This window comes from Talpa europaea (genome assembly GCF_964194135.1).
Source record: "Talpa europaea genome assembly, chromosome: 2".
Lineage (NCBI taxonomy): Eukaryota > Metazoa > Chordata > Mammalia > Eulipotyphla > Talpidae > Talpa > Talpa europaea.
Window position 1 is genome coordinate 149,952,793 of NC_140068.1, and position 22,960 is coordinate 149,975,752.

General features: G+C 41.8%; 1 protein-coding gene across 1 annotated transcript in view; it reads left to right on the forward strand.

The window, feature by feature from the left end:
* KIF13A (kinesin family member 13A) overlaps positions 1–22,960 on the forward strand; it is a gene marked incomplete at both ends in the record, with an annotated part of 200,407 nt that overhangs the window by 156,968 nt on the left and 20,479 nt on the right. Inside the window, 12 exons of the mRNA XM_084259533.1 lie at positions 609–749; positions 1,805–1,954; positions 5,160–5,321; positions 6,704–6,877; positions 9,159–9,310; positions 10,664–10,796; positions 10,995–11,141; positions 14,705–14,743; positions 16,344–16,443; positions 18,846–18,972; positions 20,950–21,005; positions 22,572–22,696. Coding sequence (XP_084115659.1) covers positions 609–749; positions 1,805–1,954; positions 5,160–5,321; positions 6,704–6,877; positions 9,159–9,310; positions 10,664–10,796; positions 10,995–11,141; positions 14,705–14,743; positions 16,344–16,443; positions 18,846–18,972; positions 20,950–21,005; positions 22,572–22,696 — 1,506 coding nt within the window. The remainder of the gene's footprint in view (positions 1–608; positions 750–1,804; positions 1,955–5,159; positions 5,322–6,703; positions 6,878–9,158; positions 9,311–10,663; positions 10,797–10,994; positions 11,142–14,704; positions 14,744–16,343; positions 16,444–18,845; positions 18,973–20,949; positions 21,006–22,571; positions 22,697–22,960) is intronic.

Below are 22,960 nucleotides of genomic sequence, written 5' to 3' on the forward strand. Positions count from 1 at the left end.
AAAAGTACTTTTCCATCCATTGGTTTTTCCTTCTAGGAAGCAGGCTAGAAATGAGATAGGAAATAGCTCAGCAGGCTTGCTGGGTTTTAGTCTTTTGACCAAGTAGTCCTCCTTTGAGAAATTTATTCTAAGTCCATATTCATAGGCGTGTCCACAAAGGTTTTTGGGCTTTTTTCTAATAAGGGTGCTTATCATAGTGGCCTTTATAAAAATTTCAAAAAGCCAGGATGTTGAACAAGAGAATAAATTAGTCAAATGAGTGGTACATCCATATAATTGTTTGCTGTTTGGCCGTTAGAAATCATATTTATGAAGAATTTTTAACCACACAAGGTGACGATCATAGTACAACTGCTGGTTTATATTGAGAATAGAGAGGGAATTGATAATTTCGTTCAGTTCTGATTGTGAAAAAATAACAAGTATGTGTGTGGATATACACGGAAGGTGGAAAAATAAAATATCCCCCCAGTGGTAGAATTTCATCTTTGGTGTATGTTATATGCTTATTTTCAAATTTACTACATTACCAGAATATACTGTACTTTAACAATCCAAAAACTTTCAACAAGGGTTGTTTTGTTTGTTGGTTGTTCTTTGTCGTGCAGAGAGGAGCAATCGTGAGCGAGCCAGCTATTCAGGTGAGGAGGAAAGGAAAGAGCACTCAAGTGTGGACCATTGAGAAGCTGGAGAATAAGTTAATTGATATGAGAGACCTTTATCAAGAATGGAAAGAAAAAATTCCTGAGGTAAAAGAGACAAAATGTAGAGGAGATTTTTTTTTAGGGTTTTTTTTTTTTTAAGATTTATTTATTCATGCATACAAGAGCTGGGGTTCAGGCCAGAGGTGGGGCGCCATGAGAGAATTCGCCAGGACAGAGTGGGGAACAGAACAGGTAAATCGACCGAAATACACTGCTGAGGGGAGCTGTGGGCCAGAAAGGAGAGGTCTTCTGCGCCATGTGGATAGCTCCTTGGCCAGGGATCGAACTCGCGCTTCAGAGACTGCAGATTGCTTCATAGTGCTGAGAATTAACCCCTTGCACCACCAGGGAGACCCACATAGCAGAGATTTAATAATGTCAAAAGCAGGGAATATAAGTGCCAGAACACATACACACGACAGCGAGTTTTTCTAAATGGTATTTTGGGCATTTATATTAGAAAAGTAAAATAAATGTGATCTTGATAAGAGCCATGTTGCATCCTTCACGTGACCTGTGGACCCCTCCCCCCCACACACACACACATCAGTAGAAACTAAATGAAAATAACTCATAGCATATTCTTTTTGGTTGCATTTTTACTACCTTTCCAGTGAAATGAAGTAGAGTAAAGTCAAGTCGTGCTGTTTTGTCAGTGTTTGAAAAATCAACTAGAATGGAGCTGGCTTGCATTTGGTATTCGTTAGCATAAGTTAGTGCTCTGTGAGCTGTGATGGTGGCTGGGTGTGTTGCTATGAGTAACTTAAAGCATAATCTTTTTTTTTTTTGCAACTTTGTAATGGAAAAGAAGACTCAGAAAATCCGAGAGGCAAAGCTGATTAAATGAAACATAAAGAAATAGGTGGTTGCAATGGGGTAGTAACTAAAGAGTGTTTTCCACAAGTATATCACTTAGTTACCCAGCACACAAGCCTCTCCCATGTGCTAATTTTATTCTATTTCTGTGATATGATTCTAACTTCTTTTAACTTTGGACAAATGCTTTTTTTTAAAAAAAAATTGAATGTTAATTTTAAATAATATTTACATTTATGTTTATTTTCTACTTGCCTGCCCACCTGCCCTGTCCTGCTACTTAGGCAAAGAGGCTCTGTGGGAAGCGAGGGGATCCTTTCTATGAAGCCCAGGAGAATCACAACCTAATAGGTGTGGCTAACGTGTTCTTGGAGTGTCTCTTCTGTGATGTGAAGCTTCAGTATGCAGTTCCCATCATCAGCCAGCAGGGGGAGGTAAGGACAAGCCAGGCTTGCAGAAAATGACAGTGGTTTGTTTGTTTTTTAATAAATTTTATTTTTATATTCTCCGATACAATTACAACCCCCTTATTTTGACCCCAATCCCTCCCCTCCCTGCCCCCCACCCCCCATAGAGTGTCTCTGGTTCATAGTTTTTTGTTGATTTTGATTTTCACTTTCTTATAGTTATTCATTTTCCTGGTCCCTTATTTAAGTTTTCTAGATTCCTGCTATGAGTGAGACCATCCGGTATTTTTCTTTTTCTTTCTGGCTTATTTCCTGGTCCCTTATTTAAGTTTTCTAGATTCCTGCTATGAGTGAGACCATCCGGTATTTTTCTTTTTCTTTTTGGCTTATTTCGCTGAGCATGATCCCTTCCAGCGCCATCCATGTTGCTGCAAATGGCATGTGTTTATCTTTTTTGAATGCTGAGTAATATTCCATGGTATATATGTACCACATCTTCTTGATCCAGTCATCTATTTTTGGGCATTTGGGTTGTTTCCAAAGCTTAGCTATTGTAAACAGTGCTGCTATAAACATAGGGGTGCAGGTGTTCTTTGGAATTGATGTTTCTGTGTCCTTTGGGTAAATACCTAGGAGTGGAATTGCTGGATCCTATGGAAGCTCTATGTTTAGTAGGTCCAGAAATCTCCACACAGCTCTCCACAGTGGTTGGACCAGTTTGCACTCCCACCAACAGTGCAGGAGAGTTCCTTTTTCTCCACAACTTCGCCAACATTAGTTGTTGCTAGTTTTTTTAATATGTGCCATTCTCACTGGTGTAAGATGGTATCTCATGGTAGTTTTGATTTGCATTTCCCTGATTACAAGTGATGTTGCACATTTTTTCATATGCCTGTTGGCCATTCGCATTTCCTCCTCAGAGAAGTTTCTTTTTAGCTCTTCTGCCCATTTTTTGACAGGATTATAAAATGACAGTGGTTTAAATCTTGGTTTTCTTAAATCCCTTCTCTGTTCTTGAGGAAGATCAGGGACCTAGGGTGATTAGTCAGGATCCACATTCTTTTTTCTTTACTAATATCAATGGAAACTGTCAAAATTAAGTCAGGTTTTTAAAAGATGATTGTACCACATTTTATTTTATTTTTTGTTTGTTTGTTTTCATCAAATTAGAAGTCTTGGAAACCAGATTCAACCTCGTGTCTCATATTCATTTTCTCTTTTAATCTCTTCACTTTGTGATACATTTACTTCCTTTCTGATTCCTCTGTGGTCTTTACAAGATACAACTTTACAATTTGTAAAATTGGACAGATTATTTTGAAATCCAGAGTATTCAAAGAATATAAGCTTTACCATTCCATTACTGACCCCCTTTTAAATTATCTTACTACCATCCCTTAGCTATACTGGCTTTATCTATATCTCAGACATTGCAAAAAATATTCAGGTTCAGTGTTTTTTACTATATCCACTTCAGCAATTAATGTTTTGATTTTAAATTTAGTAAACACTGTTATTTCCTGGATTGTCCTTCAAAAATGGGCAAACTTGAATTCCTGAGTTATTTTTTGCAATTCCTAGAGCAGGCTAATAGATGTCATCCCAAAGTAAAATTAGATAGTAGCCCTGCATTCCGTGTGGTGGTGTGTAAATGCATACATGTTACGTGTGACAGCCATGTGCACAGGATGTTCTAGAAGACCATAGGCTCTGGTTGCTATTTCCAGTGTTAAAAATTGCCGCAGGCCGGCACAGTGGTGGATTAGCAAGGCTGACCCAGGGATGAGAGACTGAGCAGGGTGGTCAAGGATTCGGTAAAAAATGACAGACAGACACACTTCAAGAGTGAAGATCTGACTGTAATGTGCTCAAAATCATCATACATTTTTATACTTTTTTAACAATGGATGATTTCATACAAGTTAATTTTTTCTCAGCGTGAGATAATTACTAATACATAAGACATCATGCAGTCTATCATCATAGACATGATCGGTGTTGCATAGTAAAGTACAAAAACAATCTCAAGGTAAGGATTACAGGAATCTAAGTCTACACAATTATTCATGATTACACAGAACAGCATTCTTTAAGCTAGTTTTTCTTGTTCTGTTTCCAAGGCGTCAGCTTATCAGATTTTATAGAAAGTATAATATTTAACTATTTCTACATTTTACTTTAGGTAATCACAAGCAATTTTTTATATATGTAAGCATTTTAATATTTGTAGTGTTGTCTCATGTGAGAAGTATTACGATTGCCTGAAAAATAATATTAACACATATTATTTTCTTGGTCATGCATTTCCTAGAAAATGCTTTCACAAGTATATCGAAAAAGTAAAGTAGGTAAGAAAAAAGTGTAATTAAAGAATGGTTGCTAGGTTGCTTCTTGTGCAGGAACAATGACCAACTGGTTAATAGTTAAACTGCTTTGTTGGTAACTCCGTCAGGCTTGTTTTTTGGTGTCGCTCTGCAGCAACCATGTTCTCAAGTAAAGGAGGGGTTTTTTACTGCGGGCTTATTGCCTGGATTGTGCTTACAGGTATTTAGGCATTTGCCTGAATTGAACGCCAAAGATTTTCATGATGAAGCCCCTCGGGGACTGCGCCTGTCTTAGGTCGTCAGGAGTCACAGACATGAGGCTGGCCGGTGCCACCTTTAGTCTGCCCCCTATCTTACCCGTCATGGACTGTCCAGTCCAGCGCACAGGGGAAGGGGGTCTTACTTACTCTGACTTACTATGTGTCTGAGTAAAAGCCTCCCTTTTTCCAGTAAGTTCACATGCGTTCAGCGGCAGAGGCAGCAGCAAAAAATACGCACAACTTCTATAGAAAAGGGGTCCCATGGCTGAGTCCCTCGTCGGTGCTTCTTCTAAGGTCTGTGGTCAGCTATGCGTGTTCCATGAATTCCCCTGAAAATAGTATTAAAATAAATTAGCATCTTAAAAAGCATTGATAAAAGCCTTCCTATTGCCTTCTGATTGCTCTCTTCCCTTCCCTTAACACTTCATTTTTGTCTCAATTGCCAAAACGACATCCACTGGCTTCTCTCGTGTCCTTGATGCCAGTTGCCAGGTGGGGCTTGGCCTGAGCTGGTTTAAAAGTGGGTCTCGCTGTTGACCAGGACAGCAGCACCCAGGGGCAGCGCCACCCTCACAGCTGCAGGGAGAGCTTTCTGGCTTTCAGTGTGGTGTGTGGGTGCCTATTCACCGCCCCTGCCTCTTCTGCCAGGTCGCGGGGCGCCTGCACGTGGAGGTGGTGCGTGTAACTGGCACTGTGCCCGAGCGCGTGCTGGAGGATGACTCTTCGGAGAACTCGAGCGAAAGTGGCAGCCTGGAGGTGGTGGACAGCAGTGGCGAGATCATCCACCGTGTCAAAAAACTGACCTGCCGGGTGAGTAGGCGGCGCTCTGGGTTTGCTTCTCCCACTCCCAACCCTAAATAATGGTTGCGATTCAAAACAGTTGCATAGAAAACATTAGGAGTTTTTCAGGGCCTCCCTGGTGGCACAAGGGGCTAAGACGCAACCTATGAAGCTATCACTGCAGCACGAGCTCAATCCCCGCCAAGGGAGCTACCCACATGGTGCAGCAGACCTCTCCTGACTCGCTCGCTGCTCCCGTCAGCAGTGTATTTCACTGAATTTGCCTGTTCTGCTCCCCACTCTGTCTCTGGTGAATCCTCTCACCCCCCACACCTCTGGCCTGCATCCCAGTTCTTGTATGCATGCATAAATAAATCTTTAAGAAAGGAAAAGAAGCATTAGGAGTTTTTTTTTTAAAGATTTATTTATTGATTGATTGATTGATTGATTGATACATACATATATACAAGTACTGGATACAGTCAGAAGCGCGGGAGGGTGAGAGAATTCACCAGAGCCAGAGCGGGGAGCAGAGCAGGCAGAAGGACCGAAGTACACTGCTGAGGGGAGCAGCGGGCGGCAGGAGAGGTCTGCGCGCCATGTGGGACCCTCCTCCGGTGGCCGGGGAGCAGCCGGGGATCGAACCGGCGCAGCAGAGGTTGCGGGCAGCTTCGCAACCCAGCGCTCAACTGCTGCGCCACGGGGGAGGCCCGCATTAGGAGTTTTTTATAGAGCATATAGAAGCTAAACTTTGTGACAGGACAAAGGTGGACAGGCCTTTTTTTTTTTTTTCAGAAATCAACTCACTTCTGGTAACCATTGCGTGAAATTTCAGAAGCAGTGGGCAGGCAAGAGTGTGTGCTGCTTAGTGAATTCTGCTTTTCTAGCAAAGGGAAAGACAAAACTTGCAGGGAAGCCATAGAGCTGAGGCATGCAGCAGGGAGGGGTTGGAGAGAGGGCTCAAGATCAAGGGAAGAGCACAAGGCACAATGGTAATGGTCACGGGTGCCTGGGTGGTGGGTGAATTATGGGGACTACACATGAGTGGAGAAATCAAATAGGGGTATAAAAATGAACAGCAATGTAAGAAAATTTTAAAAAATTACTAAAAAAGAAATGGGAGAAATCCTTCAATATGTGGAAATTAAGGAAAAAAGATTGCATCTCCGTCATAAACTCAGTGGGTAGGAGAGTTCCAGAGGGATTGGTATCTTTCTTGCCAAGTTTACATACTGTGGTTAGTTATAGAACTGGCGCAGATTTCGTAGAACCTTTGTGATCTGGTTCCAACACTTCAGATGTCAGCTGGTAACTGATTTATTTATTTCATTGCTTAAATTTGAGGTAGTGGAAGTAACAATTTAATGTTTTCTTTCTGGGAGTGATTTGCATTTTTTTTTAAATCTCTTTAGGTAAAAATTAAGGAAGCTACTGGGCTGCCCTTAAACCTCTCGAATTTTGTCTTCTGTCAATACACATTCTGGGACCAGTGTGAGTCCACAGTGGCTGCCCCTGTGGTGGACCCCGAGGTACCCTCTCCTCAGTCCAAGGATGCCCAGTTCTCTGTGACATTCTCCCATTGTAAGGTACGGGGGTTACAGAATGAGCTGTCTGGGAGGCAGTGGTCTGGCATAGTTCAATACTCTACCTGTAACTGAGAAGTTTTCCCTATAGCGGTGTTATAGAAATATATGTATTGGGCTTGTTAACCAAAAAAAGCTTAAACTACAAATTCAAATGATTTGAAAGTATTCAAAATAAAATTAGAATGTGGGGTCTCCCTGGTGGCACAAGGGGTTAAGTCTCAGCACTATGAAGCTATCCACAGCCACTGAGCACAAGTTCGATCCCCGGCTAGGGAGCTACCCACATGGTGCAGCAGACCTCTCCTGTCTCCCCGCTGCTCCCTTCAGCAGTATATTTCAGTAGATCCACCTATTGTCCTCCCAGCTCTGTCTCTGGTGACTCCTCTATTCCTTGTACCTCTGACCTATACCCCAGTTCTTGGGTGCATAAATTAAATAAATCTTTAAAAATTAAAAATAAAAATAAAATCAGAATGCCCTCTACCCAAAATCTTACTCCCTATTAGTCTAACCACCAGTGATAATTTACTACTTTTTTTGATAAATTGCTTTCTGTTTGTCTAAAACGTGTGTTAATGTAGGTTCTCACACATGAATGGGCATAAATCACCCTTTTACCGGGATGTAGGCAAACCTTAACAATTTTTTGACAAAAATAGGATCTCGCGTATTGCAAAATGATTATGATATGTGGACAAATTAGCAAATAAGTTGTTGTAGGTATGTTTCATTCTTCAGAACATAGTATAGAATCCTAGGCATTAGTACCATATGATTTTTTACAAGGAAGATGTAAAATGTGAAAGGTGAGTTTTGGTGAATATTGACTGGACTTACCTTGTGACATGAGCTACTTTTCCTGGTTCTCACTTGGGGCCAAGTCATGTCTCAAAGACCAGCTCTGTCCTCTGTGTAATTTTGTTTTTCCTTGGATAATCCTTAATGGCTACTTAAGACAAATTTTTCTGTGAGCAAATTGTGCCTGTTCTTCCTGGGCCTACGCTTTGAAAATAAATCCATAGCATCACCTATAAATGTTCACATGTCTAGAGACTGTCAAGTCTTGAAAACCAATAACCAATGTTTTTCTACCTGTTTTTACCAATTCTGTTTCTCAAAATCTCTAGCAATCAATTTATCATTGCTCTATAAATTCTGTTTTAAATAACCCCTCCCCTCTATTTTGGCCCTGGAGAACTGCTTATTTAGAAGACTGAAATCTGAATTTATAGTATGTTCTACTTAGCAACTAGGTTAGTAAATACTAGTCTCACAATCCCTGGATTCACTGTGACTTTGTGTGTTTGGTTTTTTGGGGTTGGTTTGTTGGATTTTTCCCTTCTCAAATGTGTAGATGGTATGAATTAACCATTAAGATGATTTTCCTTCCGAAATTCTGGGTCTGTCTCCAGATAAAATAAATAAGAAGGTAGACAGCAGGGGTCGGGCAGGGCGAGGGATCAAAACAGGGAAGAGATGAGAACCAGGGACAATGGTGATGGTGCAAGGGTGACTTGGTGGTGAGAATTTTACAGGGACTACAGAGGAGAAAGCAAACATTGTCCAAAAATGAACAATGATGTAAAATATATATAAATAAATATTTTTTGAAAAGAAGGTAGATAGTAAGGTTAAATTAATATAGCACAACTGCTTCCAGAAATTAGAGTCATGGAATTGTCTGCACCTGAGGCCCCACAGTGATGAAAATAGGCCTGCTTCCTTGCTGAGTGCTGGGTGACTTGCTATATTCAGTGAATTCAGTGCTCGATTCCGCCCCCTCATTTGTTTGCTTTTAGAACGAGGAATTAGTGTGGGAGAGTTTAAAAGCAAAGCACGGAGACATGAGGATAATTAAATAAAATATAATTCTCTTAGGAGTCTTCTAAGCCAGAGCAAGGAACTATCAGAAGTTCCTTTTTTGATGTGCTGATGAGTTCATGCCAGCAGAAAGTCAGGGTGCTCCTGTGGGACTCAGAATGAACCCCACATCGGGGGAATGTGGATTCAGCTCTGCAGCAGGCTAGCAGCATGACTCAGGACAAGTTGCTTCCTTCACTGTCCTTGTTCATAAAAGAAAGGAGACTGCATTAAATTATCTCATAGTATCCCATCCAGATCTAATAGTCTGTGGTTCTTTATGGTTTCCTACCAAATGATCCAGGTGATTTTTAAGGTTGGGTTCTGACAAAAAGTAAATCTGTATACAGTTAAAAGGTGAAAAAGGAAATTGCACAGATTGCTGTAAGCATGATTCTTACCTTCCTCCTGCTTATCCCAGGACTATGTGGTAAATGTAACAGAAGAATTCCTGGAGTTCATTTCAGACGGAGCTCTGGCGATCGAGGTGTGGGGCCACCGCTGTGCTGGAAATGGAAGCTCTATCTGGGAAGTGGATTCTCTCCATGCGAAGACAAGGACACTGCATGACAGGTGTGTGCTTGGCAGCGTGTTAGACACAGGGCGAGACAACACTGGGTGTTTGTTAAGAAATTAGTCTCTCTGAGTCTGTGTCCTCCTTTGTGAAATGAGAGCGGTAGAAGGAGCTACCAGGTATTGAAGAAATTCAGTGAGGAAAGGAAAGTTTTTCATCAAATGAGATGGAAACAGCTGCATCTTTACTTCACACCATACACAAAGCTTACTTTGAGATGGATCATGACCTTAAGTGTAAAAGTGAAAACTATCAAGCTTATAGGAGAAAACAGAAGGATATCTTCATGACTTTGTGATAGTCAGAGATTCTCAGAGAGGCCAGAAAACATTTACCATGGAGGGACAAGTTTTAAGCTGGACTGAACAAGAGATATCATTATAAAATCGAACAGACAAGTCTGGGGAAAAGCCATCAGTCTCTTAAAAAGTTGATCATTTGTCTCATCACTAACCGGCAATCCCACTTCTAAGGTATTTACCCAAGAAAATTGAAAACATAAGTCCATAAACAGACTTGTACACAAATATTTGTGGCAGCTGTAGTCATAACATCCCCAAACTGCAAACAACCCCAGCGCCCTGCAATGAGAGATTCTCACGATGTGAGAAAGCCCTCATTGTAGGAGTAGTCCTAGAATAGAATATTACTCAGCAATAAAAAAGAAAGAACTATTGATATCCACTTGGATGAATCTCAAAAGCATCCTGAGTCAGAGAAACCAGACCTAAAAGAGTACATGCTGCATGATTCCGTTTACATGAAATTCTGGAACAGGCAGAACTAATCTTTGAGGTTTATGTGGCCGCTAAGGATGGTGTGAGGAATGGGAGCAGGAAGGCCCATGAGCAGACTTTGAGGTAATGGGTGGGTCACTCAGGTATGCACTTGTCAAAACTCCTTGAACTCTGGGCTTGAGATCTGGACATTTTACTGAATGTAAGTTGTACCTCAGTACAATCAGTCAAAAGTGTGCGTGTGTAGAAGAACTGGGGTACAGGCCAGAGGTGTAGGAGAGCTGAGAGGATTCACCAGAGACAGAGTGGGGAGCAGAGCAGGTGGATTTACTGAAATACACTGCTGAGGGGAGCAGTAGGTGAGTCAGGAGAGGTCTGCTGTGCCACATGTAGGTTAGCTGGGGATTGAACTCAGGTCAGAGGGGTGATAGCACTGAAGCTTAACCCCTAGGCCACCATTGAGGCCCCCTCATAAGATTATTCTAAGAGCTAAATAAGAAGGGAATCTGTGTAACATGCATATAGCACAGCGCCTAGCAGGTATCAGTCCTCAGTGTGTGCTGGCTTATTTCTGTCACTGCTGATGTCCCTGATTGCTGACTTGTGTTGCTGCAGGTGGAACGAAGTAACTCGCAGGATAGAAATGTGGATCTCCATATTAGAGCTGAACGAGCTGGGGGAGTACGCCGCCGTGGAGCTCCATCAGGCGAAAGATGTCAACACGGGAGGCATCTTTCAGCTCAGACAGGTACCCGGTTCCTTCTGACGTGGGACATGTTTTCTCCCTGTCCCTCTTTAAACGGTTTTCGGAAATGTTCTAATTGTTTGCCTCTTTGTTCCCTGATTCTATTCCCTTTATCCCCTGCCCCCCTGGTACCCCGCAATCATTCCTGCCATTCCTGGCACGCACTCCTCCATTGCACCCCCTTCACCCCCACCCCTGCAGGGTCACTCTCGGAGAGTGCAAGTCACCGTGAAACCTGTGCAGCATTCAGGGACACTGCCCCTTATGGTGGAAGCCGTCTTGTCAGTGTCCATTGGCTGTGTGACTGCCAGGTCCACCAAGCTCCAAAGAGGGCTGGACAGTTACCAGGTGAGACAGACCGATTTGAAATAGTATTTCACAAAGTTTGGTTAATGCAGAATGAAGGCAGCAGTGATCTAGGACGGAGTCCTGTTTGGGAATACAACAGAACTCCTTGCCTTAAACATACTATCTTCTTCCCACCCCCTGCTGGTTTTTCCATCCCCTGCCTTTTTTCTAGATTTAAAGTCCTATATTGGCGGGAGCAAAGAGGGACGGGGGCCCAGTGGGCTGTGGCGGGTGGATATTGGTGCTTTGGCCGAGGGTGTGATGTGATAAAACGCATCTGGAGAGGTGTGAGCCTATCCCCAGGAGTCACCTAGTGTCGTAAAGCTATGTTGTTTCAATAAACATAATTGAAAAGAAATAAGTAAAATACTATTTGAGCTTAGTGTTGTTGAATTATTTTTATTTATAAGCACACGAATTAATGCGATTAATGTTTATTTACCTTAGGCACATTTTATTTTATCTGAGCCACGTTATTTGGGGTATTGGGCAGTGCTGCTTAGCCTGATCCACTTTTATTAATATAAAATTACCCCTCTACATTGGCATAATTAGCCAGGTCTTAGAAAGCCTTTTTTTTTTTTAAAATATGTATTTATTAATGCATACAAGAGCTGGGTGCAGGCCAGAGATGTGGGGCAGGAGGGGTGGTGGGGTAAAAGGATCCACCAGAGACAGAGGGGGGAGCAGAACAAGTGGATCTACTGAAATACACTGCTTAGGGGAGCAGCAGAAGAGACAGGTGTGCTGCACCATGTGGGTCACCTTCCTGGCCCGGAATCGAACTCGTGACACAGTGGTTGCAGATGGATTCATAGTGCTATGTCCTAACCCCTTGTGCCACCAGGGAGGCCCCCCTTTTTTTAAATTAAAAATTGTCCTCATGATTCTTTTTGTCCATTAAATAACCACTTTCTAAATCTTCTGTCTCAAGAAGTAAAAATATAAAAAAATAAGATCGTGAAGACTTGATCTTCATATTCCCAGCAAGCCGGCATCAGCTCTGAGTGCCCAGCTTACTACTCCATTTGAGCTGAGGCCTAGGAATAGTTCCTCCTCCCTCCCTGACACGTCAGAGGGCTCCCTCTCCCCGCCATCACCGTGTTGGGAAGGAAACATGGGGATTCTGGGCATAGACCCAGCCCGTCTCAGAATGATTCATCTTCAGTCCCCACTTCCTTCCGACTGCATGGTTTTCAGGCAGAGATTTTTGAAAGACGAAGAACATTGACTTGGATTATTGGGCTGTAAGGAAGGCCTTCCCCATGCCCGCCCAAAATTCCCTGACACTCAGGAGAGTGGGCAGTTTGGGAAGAGGCTTCTCCATGTGTTTAGTAGGAGATCGAGTTATTTGTATTCTCATCCCCTCTGGGGCCCTCATGTGGCCAGCGGCCGTGGGGTGGCTGCAGGGCCTGCTAGAAAGAACAGTGGACTTGAGCAGGGAAGTGTGTGGGTTCTTCTTTTTTTTTTTAAGATTTATTTATGTATGCATACAGGAAATGGAGTATAGACCAGATATGTGAGCGGATGAGAGGTGTCACCAGAGACAGAGTGGGGAACAGAACAGGCAGACTGACTGAAATACACTGCTGAGGGGAGCAGCAGCTAAGACAGGAGAGGTCTGCTGCACCATGTGGGTAGCTCCCTGGCCAGCCGGGAATCGAACTCATGCTGCAGAGGCTGTGGATAGCTTCACAGTGCTGTGCTTAACATCTTGCACCAGCAGGGAGGCCTGGTGTGTGGGTTTTTAAGGATAGTTCTGCCTTACTGAATGGTTATCTTGACAGGGTAATTCAGATTTCAGATTCCTTTTTCCTCTCCTCCAAAACCATGAGGTATAGATTTAATTACTCTCTGAGGTGTCTTGTGCAGCTAAATTTTATGGCTTAATATATTCCTGATCTTAGATAAAACTTTGAATCTGTGTTTCCTAAAGGATGACCTACAGACTGTGGATCATTAACTGACTAAATGTTGTCATTTAAGGTATATTGTAAGGATTATTTGCACTTTCTAAAACAGTTCTACCTTTCAAGTTAAAAGTGATTTCTTTTCACCCTTTGAGTTCTCAAATATCAGCCTTTCCCAGTGCTGAGTGTTCTTTAAAGAGTATACCAGGCATGTAAATGTAAAAATTGACTGTTTTAAAACTTGTTCTTTGCTGCCCTGCTCAAGGTCATGCCAGTAACTTTTCTGTTGCTGATATAAGACTTTGGAATTATCCAAATATAGTAACTCAACCCAATCCAGAAAATGCTTTTTTCACAACAGTTTTCCATCATGAAGACTCAAACTAGTTTTCTGTTAGAGTACTTCTTAGTCTACAAATTAATGATAAATTAGAGCTATATATACTTTATTAATATGGAGAATTATTTCAAGAAAAATTAGCTCAATTATTAAATTAACATTTAATAAGTGAATGTCACCAGACTAAAACCACAGCATATTTTGAGTCTACACAGAAAATAATTTGAACTATATTTTCAAAGTGCTTTTTTTAAAAAGTATAATTTAACTACTTTTAAAACACTTGGGGGAAAAGTTTGTCTTTTCTTATGACTAGGCAACTTTACTGCCTGTTTAAATAATAAAGAACAATTACACATCACCCCGCATTCGCTTTGAGTAGAACCTGCCTCTATAAGAATAGATATTTTCTGCAAATGGAGACTTTCTGATTCTTGTTTTTAAGGGAAAACTGTCTCAGCAGATGCCCTGTTATTTCAGCATAATACTGTTTTGCGAAAATTTTTTTGTGAAAATTATTATTTTACATAATGACCATAAAATGTCGGTGTGGGTTTAGGCCTGTTTGGATTTTTCTCGGCCACTTGGTGTGGGGTGCTGCTCTAATATTAGATACGATAGGTCCATATATCTGAAGTAAAGGGCCATGCTCAGCTTGCTGTGAGTACGGCAGGAGCTTGTGTGGGTGCAGCCTCAGGTGCCCCACTGGGCTTTCTTTCACTGGGGTGATGACATCCACCACAGTGGCTGGTGCAGGGAAAGAACACTGAGGTGGAAGAGGCTACCCCCAGAACTCACCTGCCTCCACCTATGTGGTCCTTGGGTTAAATTGCTTTCTCCTGCAGGGCCATAGTTACCTCATGGCTAAAACTAAGAGGTTAAGCAACTGAGTCTCTAAAGTCCCATCTTGCTTTGTCATTCTGTCTTTCTGAGCCCATTCTAAAACTGTGTCCAGCAGCTCACCCACAAATAATAGAGCCACTACTCACATAAAAATACAGAAGTCCTCATCCAACAGGACTGGTTCCGAGTCCATCTTAAGAGAGTTCTTTATCAAATGACTGTTTTCTTTATTTCAAAAAGATCTTAAATTCTCTAAGTAGTTATACATAAGTGATAAGTAATAGATAGGTAAATGATAGATAAGATTAAATCCACTAAAGTTTTTTTTGAGATTCAATTAAATGTGTTATTATGCTGCTGTTGTGTGTGCTGTCCATTGTAGTGTGTATGTTAAAGTTAAAGATTTATGTCCTTGTGTGCTGTTCGAGAAACAAAATGCATGTCCTTTGTGTTTATTTTTTTCCTACCAGAGAGATGATGAGGATGGTGATGATATGGATAGTTATCAGGTATTACCGCTGCTGTCCGTCTGTGGCATGGGGCACAGCTACTGCTAATTGCCAGCATCTGCAAAGCAGAGGGCAGGAGAAGGAAAGAACTATGGTGCAAGAATATGCAGTGTTTCACTCGCTTTGGATTTGCTTTAAACATCATCAGAGATGCAATACTATTTTATAGGTTTCTCTGCCGGTTCAAAATTTATGGCCAGATACAGCGTTTCTGCTATGCCCTCTTGAATCACTAGCTTGTAAAGCCTTTCTATGCAAAACAATTATCACTGTATTAAGTTGGTGATTATCCATCCATAATCTTTGCAAAACTGCTCTCAGCTCCTCGCATCCAAGAGACTAGGATTTTTCTAATATGCCATTTTACTTTATGGCTTATGCTGGACAGGAATATCAAAGACATCTTATGCACATTTAGTTTTCTAAATAGCCACATTTAGTTTTCTTATGCACAGCTGGTTTTTGTCTCTCATATAGGACCAAGCTTAGTTAGCCATAACCCGCAGGATTTAAATCTCGGCTTTTTCTTTTTGGAAATCTAGACCAGTGTAAAGGCAAATGTGCAGTGTTCACCGAGCCATACTGACTGACCTGCTACTATAGAATGTGGGATCACAGTAAAGAACGTGGCAAAACAAACCAAGACGTAGTTCTCTAGCCTGGCTCCCAGTCTTTGAGCTGATTCTCCACAGAAAAGTTTAAAGCCCGTGTGTCCTGGGGTGCCTACCTATTAGGTAAAGCCTTTCTATAGGTAAAGCTTTAGGCTCCACAGGTGTGCTCCTACTGTCATGTCTTAAAGGTCAGACTAGAATTAGGCAAGTCAGAAAGCATTTGAATAGAACTGGTGGGTTTCTATCCCTCCTCATAATTGCACTAGAAAGCAAGCAAGCAAACAAAAGCAAATTTGGGGGAAATACCAGTATCCCCTTGGATCTCAGCAATGCCATGAACTAACGTCCCTCAGCTGTCTGTGTGCTTCCTGCCGCGTGTTAAGGGTGAAGTCCAGAGGCTGCTTCCGGGAGCCCCCAAAGCATGGCTGGCTGCATGTGGGGTTTTGCATGGGAGATTTCTGGTTAGCTTCATGGTAGTGGTTGGAGGTAAACTCTTTGCAGCAAATTGGAGAGGGTCTCTGCAGACCTATTTTTCAGAAAACTCTTGTTATCAGGCCATTGAACTATCCACAATGAAAGTGCCTGTGTTTTCCATTCCACGTGCTGTTATGTGGTTTGGGTTCTGTCCATGGTGTCCTTCTGCTTGGAATCACAAATCCTCCCTTGAATATTACAGTTTAAACACACACACATACATGCCGTGTAAGAATCATCCAGCAGCTGGTGTCATTGGGGCTTCTCTTGCTTTTAAGTTACAATTATCCTTTTGGAAATCCAGGGACTCTGGTTTCTGAGTAACAGGATCCTCCCTGAGCATGCAATGTCACTGAGGCCTCTTTGCTTTCTTGCATAATTAATCACACAGCAATGTTCAATGGCCTTTCCTAATGAAAAGTTGCCTAATCAATTTAAGCATCTCTTTAAAAAAAAAAAAAAGGAATAGTTGTTGATGTACTACTGTACAATAAAATGTTTTCCCACCCTATCAGGAAGAAGATTTAAACTGTGTAAGAGAGAGATGGTCTGATGCCCTCATTAAACGACGAGAGTACTTAGATGAGCAGATTAAAAAAGTCAGCAATAAAAAAGGTATGTGAGACTAAGCTCTTCCCTGCGAGCAGCTTTTGCTCTTTGAGACAATGGTAAGCAATTTTCTTCCCTTGGTCGGACACAGAGTATGTTAGTTTTCAGACCCTGTAATAATTACAGCTATTGATGACTCTTATTGTACCTCGTTATCTTAAAAAGGCTCTGAATCGAAAAGGAAAACATTTTCATAAAACTCTGAGTTAACAGTATAACAAACGTTGAAATGCTATGTGTATTGAATAGTAAATAGACAAATTTTATTTTTATTTCCACTTGAAGAGTTACATTTCGTATAAAAGTTTACAAATAACGGTTTTTATTTTGATTTTTCAGTATAAAAAATTTGCCTTGATGGCATATTATGATGTAATGCTAATTGCTTGTAGGATAGTTTAAATGTCAGTATTGAAACCTAATCTTCAGCTGCTGTCTTGTAGATACAAACGAATGTTCACCAAGCATGTATTTTGTATTTTGTTGCATTGTACACTATAACTAAGAAGCCAAGGAATCGACATGTATTAGGTGCATGTGCTGTTTCTTACAACCACCAACTAAGAATGATAAATTATCAATATAGTTTAGTATTTGCTAATTTTACTACACTCTTTTGTTATGTATATGTAGGGAAGTCATAGGGATTATAAATTCAATTTGAGTAAAGTTTAAAACCATGTATTTTATGATAAAGGGCCTTTAACTATTATATATTTGCTGTAAAGAGAATTATAAGAGTTTTATTTTGCTGATATTAAAAGTTACTTAATAAAGACTTATTTCCATTAAAAAAAAAAACAAACAAACTCCAAGTTAACTGAGGCATTAAACATCTAACTCAGATATTGTTGTGGTGAATGGAGTTGTGCTCAGTGTGAAGGTCTCAATTTGAGGCATTATTCCAGGCTCAGAACCTGGGGCAGTCGGTAGCTGAAGGGTTACTTCTAAAACCACAGCACTGGGCAGGTCAGTGTCCAGCTTCTGCTAGGGGGTGGTCAGGCGCTCACCTAGTTCAGGGTGGCCTGAAGCTGGCTGGCCGCTCCTCAGTTTCCCCAGCTCCAGTTTGTTTATGCTGGCAACGGCCACTCGGCTTCAGAGTAGAGCTATGCACTCAGTGCCCCGGGCCCTCCTCCCAACTTTGTGACCCGCTCATTGTGGTTGATTCTGCACCAAAGGACACATTATGAATGTTAATCCATGTTATGTAGACGTCAGTATAAACACCCCCTCAGTAAAACATCTTGCTGTGAGTTGGTGTATGATCAGCCTGCTAGTGAAAATTCATCGTGACTATACCCAGGTAGCTCCAGAGTTGAACTGTGGGTAAGAGGATTTCAAAGTCTGTCAACTAAAATCCCTTTCACAATGACATGAAGGAAAATCAAGTTAGTTTAGAGAGGAGTGCATGATGTTTTTTTGTTTTTGTTTTTTTAAAGATTTATTTATTTATTCATGCAAGCACTGGGCACAGTCAGAAGTGTGGGAGGGTGGGAGAATTCACCAGAGTCAGAGCAGCGGGCAGCAGGAGAGGCCTGTGCGCCATGTGGGACCCTCGCCGGCTGCCGGGGATCGAACCGGCGCTGCAGAGGCTTCAGGCAGCCTCCCAGCCCAACGAGCAACCACTGCACCACTAGGGGAGGCCCACATGATGTTTTTTAAATGGTATATATTTTATGAAGCAGTGTCAACTGAAATCCCTTTGGTGTATATTTTATGAAGCAATGGTGTATATTTTATGAAGCAGTGTCACATCCATTATTTCATTCAGCCCTTCCAGCAAGTACGTGAAATAGACCCGACTTTGCAGCATCCCTACTTGATAGATTAGGAAGCTAGAAGCATCTGTCACATACTTTCCCCAAACTACAGTACAAGTGGCATAACCCTTCAGATTCCTGGTCTAGCTCTTCTGCCTTCTGTCTTCCGGTCCAGTCCATTGGGCTAGCAGCCAGACTCCCTGAGCACAGTAGGTGCTCTGGCTGGAACTTGGAAGCTGGCCATCCTTTTAGGAGCCTAGTGACATTTAAGCCACTTGTGACTATCACCCAGTAAAGATCCATTTATTTTATTTTTTTAAGATTTTATTTATGTATACAAGAACTGGGGTACAGGCCAGAGACATGGGATGGTGAAAGGATTCACCAGAGACAGAGTGGGGAGCAGAACAAACAGAGCCACTGAAATATACTGCTGAAGAGGGCAGCGGGCGAGGCAGGAGAGGTCTGCTGCGCCATGTGGGTATCTCCGTGGCCTGCCGGGAATCAAACCCCTGGTGCAGAGGCTGTGGACAGCTTCACAGCACTGCACTCAACCCGCTGCGCCACCGGAGAGGCCCTCCATTTATTTTAAACTTAGAAACTGTACTTTCTCCCTTCATGTGCTCATTACCTCCCTCTGACATACAGAGAAATCGGAGGATGACATGGAGCGGGAAGCCCGGCTGGTGGAACAGTGGGTGGGGCTGACTGAAGAAAGGAACGCCGTGCTGGTGCCAGCACCGGGCAGCGGAATCCCCGGGGCACCCGCAGACTGGTGAGTCCACTCTTCCTTCTACACGGGCCTCATAGGATGGTTTGGGTGACTGGCAAGAATCAAACAGGTGACTTTCCAGGCACAGACTGCACAGGGAAGTGCCACCCTCTGTAGTGCTGCCTTGCCTTTTCTCCTGTCTCTTGGAAAGTGCGAGAACATTACTACCTGGCCAGGAGTTCATTACTGCCTCCTCAGCTTCTCTGCATAAGCAACTTGGACATGCTTTCCTGATCTTCAGAAATCTCTGATTTTGTCTCAAAAAATGGCATTCCCAAAGTGTTCTTGAAGAGGGTAGAGACTAGATCTTATTTGCCCCAATACCTGTTTATTTGGGGCACACATAGAGAAGTACTTAACGCACTGCATGGTCTGGGTCCATAACAAGCCACCTGGCAACCCACGTGCTGGAGTCAAAGATCTGGTTTCAGATTCCAGCTGCAACCCGGTGTTCAGTTGCCTCAACTTCTCCGAGGCAAATTTTGTCTTTTTTCCTGATCCTTGGCTCAGTTCCCCTATATTCCTCCTATAAGTGACATCATTTGATATTTTTCTTTTTTCTTCTGACTTACTTCACTGAGCATGATCCCTTCCAGCTCCATCCGCGTTGCTGCAAATGGCATGGGGTTATCTTTTTTGATCTTCTTGGTCTGTTCATGGAGCTACCTTTTGGGTACTGTTTAAGGATTTGTCCATAATGGCCTTTCATTAAATGGTAATTGCTGCTACCACTTCTTTTATTTATTTTTTTCTTACCTGTTGTTCTTTTTTTGGACAGTATTTGATTTCACCCTCAGATGTAGTTCCCCCAATTTTCCTACCATCCTACCCATGATCCTTACCATAGTCCCTTATGCTCTTCCCTCCCTTGTTTTGACACTTCTCTCTTACCCTCCCCTCCTGTATGCCTCAGATCTATGGTTTGCCTGCAAGTTTGGTCTTTTTCCTGATCCTTTTTCGGTGTCCCTATATTTCCCCTATAAGTGACACCATCCGATATTTTTTTTTTTCCTTCTGCCTTATTTCGCTGAGCATAATCCCTTCCAGCTCCATCCATATTGCTGCAAATTGCATGAGTTTATCTTTTTTGATTGCTAAGTAATATTCCATGGTGTATATGGACCACATCTTCTTGATCCAGTCGTCTATTTTTGGGCATTTGGGTTGTTTCCAAAGCTTAGCTATTGTAAATAGTGCTGCTATAAACACAGGGGTGCAGATGCCCTTTGGAATTAATGTTTCTGTGTCCTTTGGGTAAATACCTAGGAGTGGAGTTGCTGGATCATATGGAAGCTCCATCTTTAGCAGACTGAGGAATCTCCACACAGCTCTCTATAGTGGGTGGACCAGTTTGTACTCGAACACTTTTGGGAGAGGCCTGCACTACCTATTCTCCCTACCTGAGACTTTCATTTGAGGAGTGTTTCCAAACCAGATTACCTTGAATGTTTGTAAAAGTCAGAGTCCTGAGCCCCATTCCCAGTTACTCTGACTCAGAAGAGTTGGGATGAATCCAGGCTTTTCATTTTAATAGACCGGGGCTAGATTCTGATGCAGATAGGCCAATTTTTGATAAAACACTGTTTGGGATTTTTTCTGCAAGTAGCATACCTCCCTTCAAGATGTCTTTCATTTTCTCTTCCTTGAGGCTTTTCAAATATATGCCTTATTGTTTACTTTTTCCAGGTTCTGATCCTGTTCCCTGTTCCCATGCCCTCAACATCCCCTTCTGTTTTCCTCATCATGATAATTATTTTTAGAAAGACATCAAATAATCTTTACTTCAAGTAATTATGTATGTGGTATATTTAGAAGTCACAGAATTCCTGTGATTAGTTTTAACAAGGATATCAAGAGATGTGAAATGTTTCATAATAGAACCTGTGTTTTCTTCTGCTTTCATGCCTCTGTGGTGGTTGCTTATCTAACAAGATGTAAAATACATATTTTGTTGTGATTAAATTTTGTTATTAAACTTAGGATCCCACCACCTGGAATGGAGACCCACATACCAGTTCTGTTCCTTGATTTGAATGGTAAGCAGATACCTTACATTCTAGTTATCACATTTAATTAGGGTTTGTAATCTGTTCAGGACCACTTTATTTTGATCCTTTAATCACTTTCCTCATCTTTCATATGCCATATCAAGGTGACATTTTAAGTCCAAATATTTAGAGCCATGACATGTAGAATCACTAGCAGGGAGATGTGGATATTTAAATAAGAGAACCTGCGAGAGATTGAGAACTACATGCAAAAATATTAAAACAACTATTGCTCTGAAATGTTAACAGATATAGAAATGACGCGAGAAGGTAATCATCCTCAGAGATTCGGAATCTTTTTGCTTTTCAAAGATCTAGTTAGAAACCTGCATTTCTTATGTGGGTCTTTTGCTCCCAACCGCCAGTAGTTTGGATGCCAGAAAATAATAACACCATGACCCTGCTTAAGGGTTGTCCTTTACCTTAACAGATCTAACCTGGGCAAACCTAGAATGCTGGTTTTCCATGTGTTCTAGCAGTGAAATCCATTTTCCAAATGAAGTCTTCAATGGAACCCCTTGTGTAGATTACAAAAGCAGAGCTGCCAGGTGAGTGGTTTTCTGGAGGGAAAACCACTAATGGACGGCTAGAAGACACAAGGGGGTTGGATTTGGCACTTCATATGAAGAATCTTTTTTTTTAAGATTTTATTTTTTTAATTTTTGTGTAGAAGAACTGGGGTATAGGCCAGAGGTATGGGGGTGGGGGTGAGAGGATTCACCAGAGACAGAGTGGGGAACAGAACAGGTGGATCTACTGAAATACACTGCTGAGAGGAGCAGCAGGCAAGACTTAAGAGGTCTGCTGCGCCATGTGGGTAGCTCCCTGGCCAGGGATCCAACTCAGGCCATGGCAGTGATAGCAGTGATAGCGCTGAGTCTTAACCCCTAGGCCACCATGCATGCCTCATGAAGTAGTGAGTCCCCAATTATTGGAGGTATACAAGCAAAGGCTGATGACTACTTAAAAGATATTCGTAAAAGGTAAATCTCACATTGGCTAGGGTGTGAAAGCTGATCTTCAGATTTCACCCTAAATTGCTAATTTAAACTACTCAAATCTCTAATGTAAGTTTTTTAAATAGGACAAACCTAACACGAGGTTATAGGAGAAATTGGCATCAGAAAGCATCAACCTTTTTTTTTTTTATAAATTATTTTATTTTATATAATTCTTACATCATTTTTAATTTTTGCACAACGTATGCATTTTCATGTTGGTTATATTCCCCATACAATTCCCACCCCCCTTAAGAAAACATCAAATTTTTACGGCATGTTTATGTGGTGAAAATATTTCCTCCTACGACTACTTGTAGACAATATTCAGTCCATTTTATAGGAGACTCACAAAGGCACCCTTTTGACCCCCATCATTATTTCTGAAAGAATAAACTAAGTATCGGCATCTCTATATCAACTAGAGGATAAGGAATGAAAGAGAAAGCTGTTACCTATAAATTTCATCTATTAAAAGGATGTTTAAAATTTTTCAGAGCTTACTTGAAAACTGACTTTTCCCCTTTTTTTGTTTCTGTGCCCTGGACTCGGGTAGCGGATGACCTCAGTGCTAATGAGCAGCTCGTGGGCCCCCATGCGTCAGGTGTGAACTCCATCCTGCCCAAGGAGCATGGCAGCCAGTTTTTCTACCTGCCCATTATAAAGCACAGTGATGAGGAGGTAAGTGACCGCTAAGATACTCTTCAAGGGCTTCAGACTAGTACACATGCCTGGGGGCCTGTCTCCTCACTAAATTGCAGTGGTCCACTTGGGGAAAGATGATGGTGGGGCTTTGAAGGAGCACAGGGGACTGAGGTGATGGTGCACGGGTGCATTGGGGAAGGAAACTCTATGGGGACTCCACCTGAGGGGGTCAGGGAAGGCAAATATTGTTTAAAAATGAACAATGATGTAAAAAAAAATTAAAAATGAAATAAATAAAAT